Raw genomic sequence first — 13803 nt, forward strand, 5'->3', positions numbered from 1 at the left:
CCCCCCTCCAGGTGCCGCCCCAAGCACAAGCTTGGTGGGCTGGTGCCTGGAGCCGGCCCTGTCTGATGGTATCTTCTAGGCTGAGCACTGAGTCCCATTGGGTAGATAGAAAGATTAACCTAAATAATCTATATAGAAGCCCCTGGAACACCATAAGATTGGGTCCCTAATCCATGAACTATTGGAATTCATTTTCAAAACTTTTCTTAAACATTTCCTGAATATATTGTCTCATACTATGGAATTAGAATTTATAATCCATATTCCATTATGAGATATCTTTGAGCTATAATGTATCTTAATTAAAACTATCTTTAGATAGGTTTTTTCCCTCAAAACTCTGATTTAAATAAAAAAATCAATTTAAAAAAAAAATCATTGATTTCATCCACCCTGGAAAGTATTCATCAGTGAACCGTACTTGAGTCTGGGAAATCCAGTGGGACTGTAAGGACTAGGAAAAAGATTTTGCCAGTGACTGTAGGTCAGACAAACGAAACAGTGCCAAAATCTTAATGAATGGTTTAATTGCTTTTAGGGGTGATTTCAGAGTTAGAACAACCCCTTTGTGCATTTCCAAAAGTGAATTATCCTAGTGCAGCTTTGGAACAGTTTTGCTAATTGCGGGCATGTGTCCAGTTTGGGAAAGTGATAGTAATTTTCTGGTATTTAGCCAAAAGCTATTTAAACTGATTAAGATTTCAAGAAAAATTTAAAACCCCTGTTTCAAATATTTTTGAAAGGTGAGGAATAAATGAGGAGATTTAGTTTTTAAATGTTACATGTGGTAACTGCTCCCCATTGATGCTGATTTTGAGGCAACACTAACAATATGTGACATATATAATAAAGTGCATCACAATCCTAGATCTCAAAGTGCTTTCCTGAACTAGGTAATCTTTAATATTCACATCGTGCAGATGAGGAAACTGAGGCAGAAATAGGGTAAAACATTCAGAAGTGTCTGTTGATTTTGGATGCTCTATTTGAGACAGCCACAGGGGTTCTGTGCTTCTGGAAATCAGGCCTTAGTTACCCAAATTTGGGCAACAAAAATTGGTGACTTGTTTTGAAATTTTTGCCCTTACACTCTCTGAGCCTCAGTTTCTGTAGTGCTGCTGTCCTTTCCACCACTTGCTGGCTGGTCAAAAACACTGAGGGTTATAGTCTCATGTTAAAGGGGTTGTGGTTCTTAACTGGAGCTTAGAGGTACTCTAGCTAAGTAGTTAAAATCATGTATATTGAGTTGTAAATTTTGCCCTTGCACTAAGGTTCAGGACTATAAGTGGCAGGTTATCATCCTGTTTCCTCTGTTTCTCACTGATGGGCAAGCACTTTTTGCTGAAAAGGTATCTGTTACGAATCTATCAGGTTGAAGCAGTGAAATTTTTGAAAATCTACCTTTATAGAAAATTTTTAAAACTTTAAGCTAGCTAGCCTGATAGTTGAGTAAAATAATTTGTTGCTGGCTTGACACTTTCTTTCTCTTCCAGTGTATTATGAAAAGGAGGTGACTTTAAAAACTTACACAATTATGGGTTCTAGTTTTTGTTTTCCTTCAACATGTTAGATAGTTAAATGTTCTACCAATATGAGATTGATTTATCTAGTTAATTTCTATGGGCCCTATCACAGTTGTACCTGAAATCTTAACTTAGTAGGTGTAAATAAATATTGCTTCACATGAGCTCTGGTCCTAAATGTGTGTCTTCACAATTGGAGCTGGTTCAGAGAGATTGTGTGTGTGTGTGTGTGCGTGTGTGTGTGTGTTCTACAAAAACTTTCTCAAAAATGTCACCCTATTTTTTCATACATATTTCTAACCAGCTCTGTTGCTGAACAAAATACAAGATGTAAGTTTTTCAAAAAAAATGCTTGAAATTCTGGATCTGTTTTTTAAATCAAAAGTTGCGATTTTGATAAAAAATTGCATTTTGAAAATTGTCCCCAATCCCTACTCATAGCATCCGTATTTGGTAAGGAGTTACTATTATCCCAATCAGGGATATGTTTTTTGCCGCCCCAAGCAGGCAGTCAGGCGGCCTTCGGCGGCATGCCTGCGGGTGGTCCGCGGACACGCGGATTCTGCGGCGTTTCTGTGGGTGATCTGCCGGTACCGCGCCTTTGGCGTACCCGCCACCAAATTGCTGCCGAAACCGCGGGACCGGCGGACCTCCCGCAGGCACGCCGCCGAAGGTCGCCTGACTGCTGCCCTCCCAGCGACCGGCAGGATGCCCCCCGCGGCTTGCCGCCCCAGGCACGCGCTTGCTGCGCTGGTGTCTGGAGCCGCCCCTGAACCCAATAATAATGATAAATGGGGAACTTCAGTGCAAAGACACAAGGAGATTAAGTACCTTGCCCAAAGTCCCATGAGAAGTCTGTGGCAGAGGTGGGACATGAACCCAGGTCTCCTGAGTCCCACTCCAAGACCATCCTTCCTCCTTGAACATGCTTTTAAAATATATTTAAAGCAACACATTTGCAATGAACCTATGCATAGCATTATTGGAAGGATCAGTAAGCACAGGGCATCTATCATTAGCAGACACTCTGATATCTTGGTGGGAGATGTGATTAAAAACTACTAGATATGTGAGAGTTGCTGGGGAATTTTGTAAGAAGCTAAAAGATGTGGCAGTGGTGAATGTGACCTCTTCCTTGGAGTCTCTCCTTTTGAAACTCAGATGCTCATGCTGTTCTTAAAGCTTTTCTTGAGGCAATAATAAGGGTGTGTGATAAATGGGGGTAGGGAATGGGAAGCTTAAAAACTGATTGTAGCCTCTGATGGAAAAAAAGGAATAAACCAAGGGAATTGATGGGGTTTTGTGGCACCTGCAAAATCTTGCACTTGGTTTTGTAGCATCACGATTCATTTTTTTGTTTGCTTATATTTTTTGTAGTGACATACTGTAGCATACTGCAAAGGTTACAACTGGGCTTAAGAGGACACAGGGAGCTTACACAACTTTCAGTCCCTCCATCAGAACACTCAAAAGATCTATTTTTCAGGCAGGCTGCACAAAAATATTGCATGGGTCATGTTTTATATTATATTTATAATATATTCATATATAAATGGTTTATAAAGGTTAAATGAGTCATAAGTGTTATCAGACTATTATAGACCTAAGCAGTATGTATTATAGATTATTAGCACATCAGCAGAATGTGTTTAAATGCTTGTGACCTTAATCTATATAAAGAAATAAATCCCCCCCCCCCCCAAAAAGGCAAAGAATCAGTTCAGACCTGTTGTCTCTTACCAACTCTTATGTACATATGATAGTTCACAATGATTCAAAAGAGACAGACTAGCAAATGGGCTTTTTCCTACCATCACACTGTAACTTTTAGAAGTAGCCAAGACCTCATTAAGGCAGTGCATTTCTCAGCTAGTGCAGGATTGTTTTGAACAATGTATTTTCCTAGCTTTGTCCTGTCCAACTTTTAATGACTTGAGCTGGGGTTTTCACCATTTCCTCTGGGTGACTCTTCCATAACTTTAAAATAGAAAATCCAGTGATATAAAATACAAAAAAAAAGACTACTTTTCGGCAACCCAACAGTGAATATTTTGATCTTTTTACTCATGTATGGTCTGCAGTTAGTAGGGACAGGGTGTACAGGAAATGATTTATGTGCCAGAAATACAGTACAGATAGGCAAGAGCATTAGCTCAAGACTGCAGAAGGAAGAACAAGCAAATACAAAACCTCAGACTGTCAGAAGACGTGTGCCAAAATAATAATAATTTAAAAAAATCAGTGACATTTAAAAAAACAATTTGTGACATGTGGATGTGGCTTTGGCACAATATATTGCCAACTGGGAGAGACTTAGGCTTCAGTGCCTCCATCAGCCAAACAGATACATCTCTGTAGACAGAGGATGGATAATGACCAGCCAGCTCCTATGTTTGACTTTTGGTACGCTGTCTTCCACTATAAAGAAAACTGCTCCTTCACCTGACATAAATATATGAAAACCAACACATAATTTCAGCAATATCTCTCTTCTCACTGTTTTTTTCCAAAATAAAGTAGATACAGATGAATTAGTTAATCAATTGTACTTATTGCTTTTGTAAAATTCTGGGCCCATTCTTTTGAAATCTATCGCTTCTCAGTTGAAGAACTTGACATGCTGGTCTGGTTCTTTGTGTGACACCCCATAGTCTTTGTATGTACACACACATGCATTTTTGGTCTTGGACATTGTTGTTGTTTAGTTTCAAGAATATTGCAGCTGGGACTAAGACACAAATTGAAATACCCAATAATGGAAATAATAGAATTGTATGTAGATAGGAAGAAAAAATAAACAAACTGTAAAATGGAATGAGTTTTAAATATAAGCTAGGAAATAACTGTGGCCAGCTTTTAACATTTCATGCAAGTGTTTGAGTTTCAACTGTGTTGAATCTAAGCCCAGTAAATAGAATAATTCAAAGCTATTGTGAAAGGGAAATGACTAAATTTGGTTTATTGTATTTCTCTTGAAATATCATTTGATTGAAAAAATGACAGTTCAGTAACAAAGTTGCTTATTTTGGACAACTATTACCCCATTAACTCCACAAGCTCACGAATGTTTTCTTTCCTTGGATACTTCAGATTTTAATGTTATTGTAAATAATAATTACAATTTTAGTTATGACCATGGCATGAATATACTCATTTGTTTCTTGTTCTTACATTTCTATGGTGCTCATCACTGTAATATCAACGTTGGGCCAGAGCTGGGTGAAATTCTTCTGACAAATAGCTTATTTGCCAAAAAATCCATTTTTTGGTCAACCCAAAATTATTCACAGATTTGACACGAATTCGTGAAATAGTTTTAGCCCCAAATTTTGGGGGGACTTTGATGGTGTGTGGCGAACTAAACAGGGTTGTGTGTTTTTTTGTTTTGTTTTGTTTTTATTCAGTAATTTTGTTTTTCGATTTTTTGATTCAGTTGGACCTGACTTTTTTTTTTTTTTTTTTTTTAAATTCAGAACTGCCTATTAACCAAAACCCCCCAGCAATATTCACCCAGCTCAACATGGGACCTGATCCTACCAAGCCATTACTCATGATCCCCTGTAGCAGGATCTCTTGCATGACTTTTGGTGAGCAAGTACATAAGTCACTGCAATAATGCTATTCCAGATGCTGCACAAAGTAGCTGAGGCAATTAGCATGCTTAGCCCCAATATGTTCACTGCCTGCTTCTGTCTATGGAATATGGGAAGGGCCAGGCAATCCACATGGTGATTGCTCAGAGGCATATTCACTAGTGACTTTTGCTGGTGAGGTCCCCCTCATGGCAAGACTTCTACTGGATAACAGGGGTTTTGACTGCACAGGACAGCTACAATTCCTCTACTATGTTGCAGAAAAGATGCCTCCTGTAATGTAGCTTTTTGGATTTGAGCTTGGGACATCTTTATTAGTCTTTTTAAAGTAATTAATAAAGAAGAAAGTGATAATGATCTCACTGGAAATCATAATATAACACCCCTGTTCTTTATTGCAATAGATGTGTCCTGAAAGCAGCAGAAATATCAGAGAGGTACAGTGTGCATCATACAACAACAAACCATTTATGGGTCGATTTTATGAGTGGGAACCTTTTGCAGAAGGTAAGAAGTCAAATCCATGTTATAGTTATTACATGTCCTGCATTTTGGAAAGGGAAACATCTTTAACCCAGGAAATATCAACAGGTTTTAACTGTCCTTAAACCCTGTTGACCTTCCTCTCTTCATCCACTATAGGTATATGTGACTGATAAAATCCTAACACCAATATTTCCCAGTTACCTCCTTAGTTAGTACAAACAGAGGGGACTGTTTTTAACTTCTGTATCTTCTCTTCTGCTTTCTTACATTTGGGGGCTATGTCCTCAACTGGTGTAAACAGAGTGTCGCGCCATTTAAGTAAATGGAGCTAAACAATTTTACATCAGATTAGCATCTTGCCCAGGGTTCTTACATATCCTACTCGAGATTCTCTGAATAGTCATAATGCATTCTCTTCCTATGGACATCCTCAGCAGTTGGGGTGGGCAATAGCAGAGGATAACTGTGCTAGGAATTTGCCCAGCTGGGACTAGAACTGAACACCCTGGGATATAAAAGCATCAGCAGCTTACTAGTGGCTTGCCATCCCTAGTAGGAAGATGGTCCAGAGGTGAGGGGGGTTAGAACCCCTCTCTTCTAGAGACATTTTTGTTTTGAACTTTGAGGTTGAAATTATTTATTTATTCATCTTCGTGTAAGCAATGGTTGGGTCCCCCCCTCAGGCAAGATCTGTGATTATCGCTGTATAAATATTTATGGTGTGTATAGAAATGTATTCTTCAAATATTTCTTTGTGGGCTGAGAGGAGGCTAGTTCATGTTATGCTTTATTAACTTTGTCAAAAAGGCGGTGAAGACATCAGTGGAACAAAGAGAACTCAAGCGCAGAGAAATATGTGCACTATCAGGGCAAGATCCTCCCTGCTGACTGCTGGGTAAAAGGGCTGGAGAGGCTTAAAAAGCCTTGTATCTGGCTGCAGGAGGATTTCTCAGGTTGCAGAGACTGTGGAGACCAGCAGGCTGCTTCTGAGGTACCGCTCATACGATCTGGTGTAGGTGGTGTCTCAGGGTTTGGACTGCACCACTATGGAGTTTCTAGACAGTGCTGTTGGCCCATTATGCTCTAGCTTCTGGAGCAGCTCCAGATTACAAGGGAGCAAAGGAGACTTAAAGCCATCACTGTCCCCCTTCCCACTGGGCTGTGATTTCTGTGCTGCACCTCTGAGTGTAGCAGAGACGGTCACCCTGAACTTTGAAAGTGAGCATGTTAAGAAGAGTTTGTTGATCCATCCATTTTCCTCTTTTAGTATTTCTTTTAAATCTTTACCTCAGGCCCCTCATTCTGGCTGTTCTCAGCTATAGAGAGCCCTGTATTATTCCTGTCACTTGGATTGTGGTAGCACTGCAAAACATGCAGCAAAGAGATGGACCCTGCCCTGAGAAACTCACAATCTAGGGAAGAGACTGTATTTGGATGATTTAATTAGATTTTTTTTTTCTTATTAGCTGTGCTCCCTGCTTCTTCAACTGTCCCTTCTTCAGCATAATGCAACACTCAGTAGTTGAAGTAACAGATTTTGCCACAGCCACATTTAGCTTGAATAGATGCCTTTTTAGTAGCTAAATCTACTTTACTGGATACTCTGACCCTCTCTTTTGGTTAATGTCTGTAGGAATTTCTTTCCCTGCATCAGGCTTTTCAATCACAGTGGCAGGTTCCAATGGAGCTATCTATAATAGTCATTAATGCAAAGAGGTATTTTTACTTTCACACTCTGCCCCTTTAAAATCTGAAGTCAGCGTAGCCACAATGTGGCCTGTTTTGTGCATGTCTTCCATTTAGAGATCTTTTATGCTCTCTAGGTAAATCCTCTGGACTGAACCTACTAATTAGCTACTTGGGTATGTTTTACTTAATCCCAGGTTCAGCACTATGCTGTTGATGGAGTAGCATTGCTTTCCCTAATCCAAACAGGAAAAAAATTCCTAAGATTTTTCTTAGAATGTCATAAGGATTCTTTTTGCCACTTTGGGAGTCTTGTGTCTCCGAGCCAAAGATTTATTTATTTTTTTCTCCCTCCTCATCCAAAAATGTCTAGCAAATGGAGAGAGAGAGAAATTGTTTCATATTGATGTTTAATAATGTTTTAACTAATGATTTGTGTTTGTGCAGCACTGCAAATTGAGACTCACAAACATTCCTTAGTTAGTATAGGAAAATTAATCTACTAGCTAGCTACTAGATTGGATTATAAACATCTCCTGAATAATAATAATAATAATTAATAATAATAAATACAGTGATGCCTTTTCAAATGCACCAATTTCTTCTTGGGTTGCAATTCTGCACCCCTCATGTTGAGTAGAACTTAGGTACATAAGAAGACCTACTGAAATGCTGCATAGTCTGAATTGGAAGATTGGGACCTTAATTTATAAAAGGCCTGTTTTTAAATGGAATTGGAGTAGGACAGAGTATGCTGAAATACATGTTCAGGGAATGGAATTCTTAAAGTGAGTGAAACACATTTGGAGGGCTAATTGTTTCTTTCCTCCATACTGAAGTCAGTTATATTTTAACAGAAGTCCTCTTCTTTCCCATTGTTCCCCATTACAACCTGTATTTGAAAAAAAATATGGTACAATTAGGGAATGAGTCTTTACAACTTCTTGGCTGACCATTTCTAAGAACAAGTATTTTTAAAAGATATGTTGTTGCTGCTGTTAGCTTTGAAGAGGAGGTGGAATATTATTGATTTTTGTAAAAGCCCAGAGATGGTAAATTGTAACTCCTTTGAAGGTGAACATGTGGGCCTGCTGACATGGAATACAAATCAACCTGCCGTATGGTGGAGGCAGGAAGTAAGATTTCATTTCAGCGAGGGAGGTCCCAGCAAGCTGGCTCAGTGCAGGGCTCCTCTATTTCTATACAACTTCTCGAAGGGCACAACTTGGAAGAGGTTCTCATTGCTGGAAAAAATCTGTGGTTCACATATTTCTAATCACATTAGTCTTGCTTTTATATATATATATATATTTATAAATATATATAAAAATATAAAATAAGGGAGCTGTCCTACTGGTAAAGGTTGCTTATCTACAATATCACCTGGTGAGATGGATAAAGTAAGTTTCAGCAAAAATATGTATATCCGTGCAAGTCTCTTGTAATGAAAATCACACTTGTTTCAATCTCTCCCTTTTTATTTGCTGAGTGTGAAATTGTAATTTTGTTGGAAGTCTTGCATAAAGTGATTTAGGAATCTAAGAATTTAGAAGTATTGACAGGCTCTAGTTGTTAGTGGTACTTGGATATAAGAGGAACTGCCCTCATTTAGCTGAAGCTTAACTCATAATCTTTTCATTTCTAAACTTTCATGGCTTAGCCCTGTAAAATACTGTAAGGAATGATTGTTTGATTATTTAAATAGGCATGGCATTTTCCCAAACTTTCACTGCTTGAAGGTTATGTGACTTAAGCTGTCATTGACTGTAAGAACTTTCAGAGGTACTATACCTCCAGAAAGAGAATGCAATATATCAGCCACAGATCAGTGCGCTATATTGGTCATAGATTCAGTATGCTGGCCATAGTGTGGCTTATTTTTCTGAGCTATAACTTCTTGCTTGTTATCTGTTTGCCCAGGTAATGAATTACAAACATACTCACCGCGTACATCACAGATAGTCACTCTCTATATCAATACTGTTCTCCAGAACAGGGGAATCTGTCACAAAGACTGATTTGGGCAACTCCCCTCTCTCACATTTTAATCCTTCTATATGGATAATCACCACATGCAGAGCCATAAAACTCCTCCAGTTGATTGCACAATGGCAAAACCTACATCTTGAAAGAGCAGAAGATTGAATTCTTCAGTCCTTCCTTGGCCTTTTCTTGGGGGGAAACTCCCATTATGGTCCAGGAGTGTTGCAAGAGTGCGAGGATTCCTTTTTTCCTGACCCAGGAATAGACACATGCCTCTTCTTGCCTTCTCTGGGCTGAGAAATAGCATCATTTCATCAACTGCTTTAGCTTAACAGGTGTAAGGAGAGGCATAGTTGACCTTGCCTACCCATACAGCTAACCTTGGGTCAACACCAGGTCAGATAAATGAGTTGCTGACACCTGATTGGTGAAATGGTGTTAACGGTTGGTTTATCCAAGGCTTCAGTCCTGGCTTTAACTCCAGCAGCGTGCTGCAATTAGTTATACTTCTGTATTTAAAAGCATCAACAGGGCAGTTTCTACAGTCGATGTTGTGTTGTATTGTCTTAATTTAAATTCTGCCCTGTCTATGTGGTGGCACTGAGGGAAAGCCCAGAGAGCTGTACCCTTTCACCCACCACATTGTGCAATCACGAAGAAGCAGAGCAAGGTACACTCCTAGCACGAGTGCTAAGAGGGAGGCCTCTCCACACAAGATGGCCCCAAAGGATCATGATACATAGGGGTTGCCAGGTGTCTGGTTTTCAACCGGGACACCCAGTTGAAAAGGGACCGTGGTGGCTCTGGTCAGCACCACTGACCGGGCCACTAAATGTCCGGTCGGCAGTGCAGCGGGGCTAAGGTCCCCTTCCTGCCCTGGCTCTGGCGGCTACTCAAAGCAGCTGGTATGTTCGGCTCCTAGGCGCAGGGGTGGCCACGGGGGCTCTGCACATTGTCCCTGCCCCGAACATCAGCTCCGCAGCTCCCATAGGCTGGTAACCGTGGCCAATGGGAGCTGCGGGGATGGTGCCTGCAGGTGTGGGCAGTGCACAGAGACCCTTGGTCCCTCTGCCTAGGAGCTGGACATGCCAGCCACTTCTGGGACCTGCCTGAGGTAACTGCCACCTGGCCAGAGTCCAAACCCCCAAACCCCCACACTCCAATTCCCTGCCCCAGCCCTGAGCCCCCTTCCACACCTGTACCCCTTCCCACATCCCAACTCCCTGCCCCAGCCTTGAGACCCCTCTTGTACCCCAACCCACTGCCTCCCAGAGCCCACACCCCACAGGTCCTCCTGCACCCCAACCCCTGGGTTGATCCCCCTCCCACACTCTGAACCCCTCAGCCCCACCCCTAAGCCCAGAGCCCCCTACTGCACCCCAAATGCCTCATCCCCAGCCCCACACCCCCAGCCCCACCCCACACCCCCTCCTGCACCCCAACCCCCTGCCCCAGCCCTGAGCTCTCTCCTGCACCCTGAACCCCTCATCCCTGGTCCCACCCTGGAGCCCTCACACCCTCCCACACCCAACCCACCTGCCCCAGCCTAGAGCCCCCCCCACACCTAGAACCCCTAATTTCTGGCCCCACCCTGGAGCCCACACCCCCAGCCGGAGCCCTCACCCCATCCTAGACCCCAACCCCCTGCCCCAGCCTGGTGAAAGTGAGTAAGGGGGGGGGAAGTGGGGGAGAATGAATGATGGAGGGAGGGAGGGAGGGAGGGAGCGGGCAGTGGGGCCTTGGAGAAGAGGTGGGGCAGAGGTGGGGCCTTGGGGAAGGACCAGGGTAGGGGGTGGGGCAAGGGTGTTTGGTTTTGTGCAGTTAGAAAGTTGGCAACCCTAATGATACACAAGCTTAGGGGTCTGGCCCCATCTCCTTGTATGCATGCTACAATTGACAGCATACAGTAGACAGTGTGTGTGCTGCTGCTCGGAGGAGGTGCTACTTAGACCACCTCCTCTGCACCCCCAGCCTCTTCCCCACAGCAGCCTTGTCTCTTCTGCTCTGAGCCAGCAGAGACAACTCAAGGGACTTTACACACAACCACCACCCTTTTTCTTTCCTTCCCCCACATTGCACAATCCCAATGAAGAAGGATTTGGGGGGGAGCATTTTGCCCCTAGTGTTTATGTTGGAGCAGTGAGAGCAGCTAAACCATGATTTACAGCCCAGCCTTGATGGTGGAGTTATGTATAATTAGTATTTAAAAAAAAAATACACATTTTTTTATTTCTTCCTTGTTTAGATTGGTGCAGTTGCAGTTCTGAACTGTATTTTACATACTTCTGCTCCAACACAAACTTCTGTCTTTATTAAAAAAAAACATATTAAAGGGACTATAAACCCTGTCAATTTAGATTCTCTAATGAAAAATACAAGTTGATGTTGGAGGAACAATGGCATAAAATGGATTTAAGGCCAGGTTCTGGGAGAAAAGTCATATTGTGAAAAGGAAAAGTCTGAATAAAAGGAGGAGTATAATAAAAACAGCAAGCCATTTTAAAATTACCATAACAATGTTCTTATTATTTAAATCAAATGTAATTGTAATCATGTTTGTTTTGGATTGGGGGGAAAGGTTCTTTAACCTAAAGAGAACCCCTAATATATTTTGATGGCTTATGAACAGGTAACTGAAGGTTCAAGAAGAAACAGAACTGCTAATTCCTTTAAAAATGTATGGGTTTATCTGACCACAATAGAATCTGTCAAGGCAGATGAACTATTGCTATTTTTTGGTGGGGAAGAGGGGTGGAATAGTTGAAGATTCCAGTTCATTATCAGAAAAGCTGTACTGGTTTAAAGGTGAAATGAAGTGCTTTTTAAATCAATCAAAATCCTACCTCTATAGCAGAACACACAGGTAATCGCACACATTCCAAATACACGTTGAAACACAAAGTTTGAAAATCAGTTCTTCCCTGATGCACCTGCCAAATACGGCCATTGGTTCACTTTCAGTTCCATTTGCTAATGATATATTAGTTGGTAAACCCCTGATAAAGCATCACCAGCACTGGTTTAGATGTGACTGATAATGCAGAGGAAACACAAAACCCTGAACTCAGGACTTGGCAGATAAGTTACGGGGGAAAGGACTTTCAACTACTAGCCTTTTAAAATAGTCTGTGTTTTGAATTTGAAAGGCTAAACATACAGGGCTTATTTATGGCTTGTAAGAGAGTCATCTGTGCTAGGGAGGGAATTCAATGCACGTGAGGCTTCGGGAAGATGAGAATGTGTCTTTGAAAGGGCAAAGGTGCTGTGGGTACAGTGTGGGCGGCATTGCAATCTGTGCTGGTTCAAGAAGTGTAACTGCTGTGGGAGTTATTCCAGCATTCTAATTAGGAGAGGTGGGAGAGATTGCTCTTGTGCCCCTCCCTGGCCACCCTGGCCTTGCTAAACCAGCATGGGGAGCCAGGGAAGGGCTTCCTCTCCCTCTGGTAGGGAACCTGTAAAGGGGGAGGCGTAACTGAGCCCTTATTGTGTTGAATGTGAAATCTTTAAGAATGTACCATTTTGGTTTTTTATACAAGTGTTGCAGTTTACAGGCAGACTTCCTGAAGAGCTCACACCTTACCAGCAAGACAGGTTGGGAGGTGTGATATTCCCAGCATGTTTGCTTCTGGTGGCTAGTTACACTTGACCTACAGTGTCCCGATTTTTAAAATAAGTATTTCCAATTTTGCAGACCAAAGCTTCAAAACTGGGAAATTGTAGGTTAAGGAGAACTAGCCCACAAGGAAAAGCTTCAGAGACCAGCTTTCAGCAAAGTTGTTTTCTTTTCTTTTTTTTTTTTTTGACAAAACAGAGAATTTGCTTCTTTTTGAAATTTTTCTACTTTGGGGAGAAAAAAATCAAAACCTGAAAAGTTTTCCTGATTCCTGGAGCAGGGTTGCAGCATGGCTGGGAGTGAGCAACCTGAATGGAGGTTACTGCAACCTTGAAGCTGCAGTAGTGGCTTTAGAATAGTGCTGCTCCTGCTGCTTCCTGTTCTGTGGAATATTTCTTCCACCCTTGCATCCCTGGACATCTGTTGCCAAACCCAGCTGCTCAAGGGACATTTACCTCCTGTGCTTTTAAATGCATATGGGCTCTAAACAAAATGAAATCTATTACTTGCTAAGGTGTGCAGCAGATACTGTACTTGGTGCAACTTTGGCATGTCATAAATGCTTCTTATTCCTCATGATCCAGAGTGATTTTAATAGCAAAAAATAGTCTTGGGATTTTATAATTCTGCTCTTCCAGACGGCTGCATTTATTTATACATATTTATTTTGCTGGATTTCTAATGAGAAGTTTCACTGTTTGTGATTCAACAAAGACAGCTTTAGTATAGCAGGTCATAAAATTAGTAAGTAGCACTCTGTAATAATGGCCTAGTTGAAGTAATCCATGGTGAATTGTATGGAAATCCTGCAGTGCACAAGTAAAGGAGCTCATCTTGATTAATACAATTATAACAAATCTAAAAGGGAATGAAATTGATCTTTTAAAAGTCTCTTTATCAGCGAGTGAGAGGTGTAAAT

At 41.4% G+C, this 13803-nt stretch overlaps 1 protein-coding gene across 1 annotated transcript in view; it reads left to right on the top strand.

The window, feature by feature from the left end:
- The window catches only part of LOC115271170 (thrombospondin type-1 domain-containing protein 4-like), a 318226-nt gene that overhangs the window by 130030 nt on the left and 174393 nt on the right, over positions 1-13803 (top strand). Inside the window, exon 6 of the mRNA XM_029910795.1 lies at positions 5521-5623. Coding sequence (XP_029766655.1) covers positions 5521-5623 — 103 coding nt within the window. The remainder of the gene's footprint in view (positions 1-5520; positions 5624-13803) is intronic.

Source organism: Terrapene carolina, unplaced genomic scaffold, assembly GCF_002925995.2.
Source record: "Terrapene carolina triunguis isolate 2854851 unplaced genomic scaffold, T_m_triunguis-2.0 Scaffold67, whole genome shotgun sequence".
Taxonomy (NCBI): Eukaryota; Metazoa; Chordata; order Testudines; family Emydidae; genus Terrapene; species Terrapene triunguis.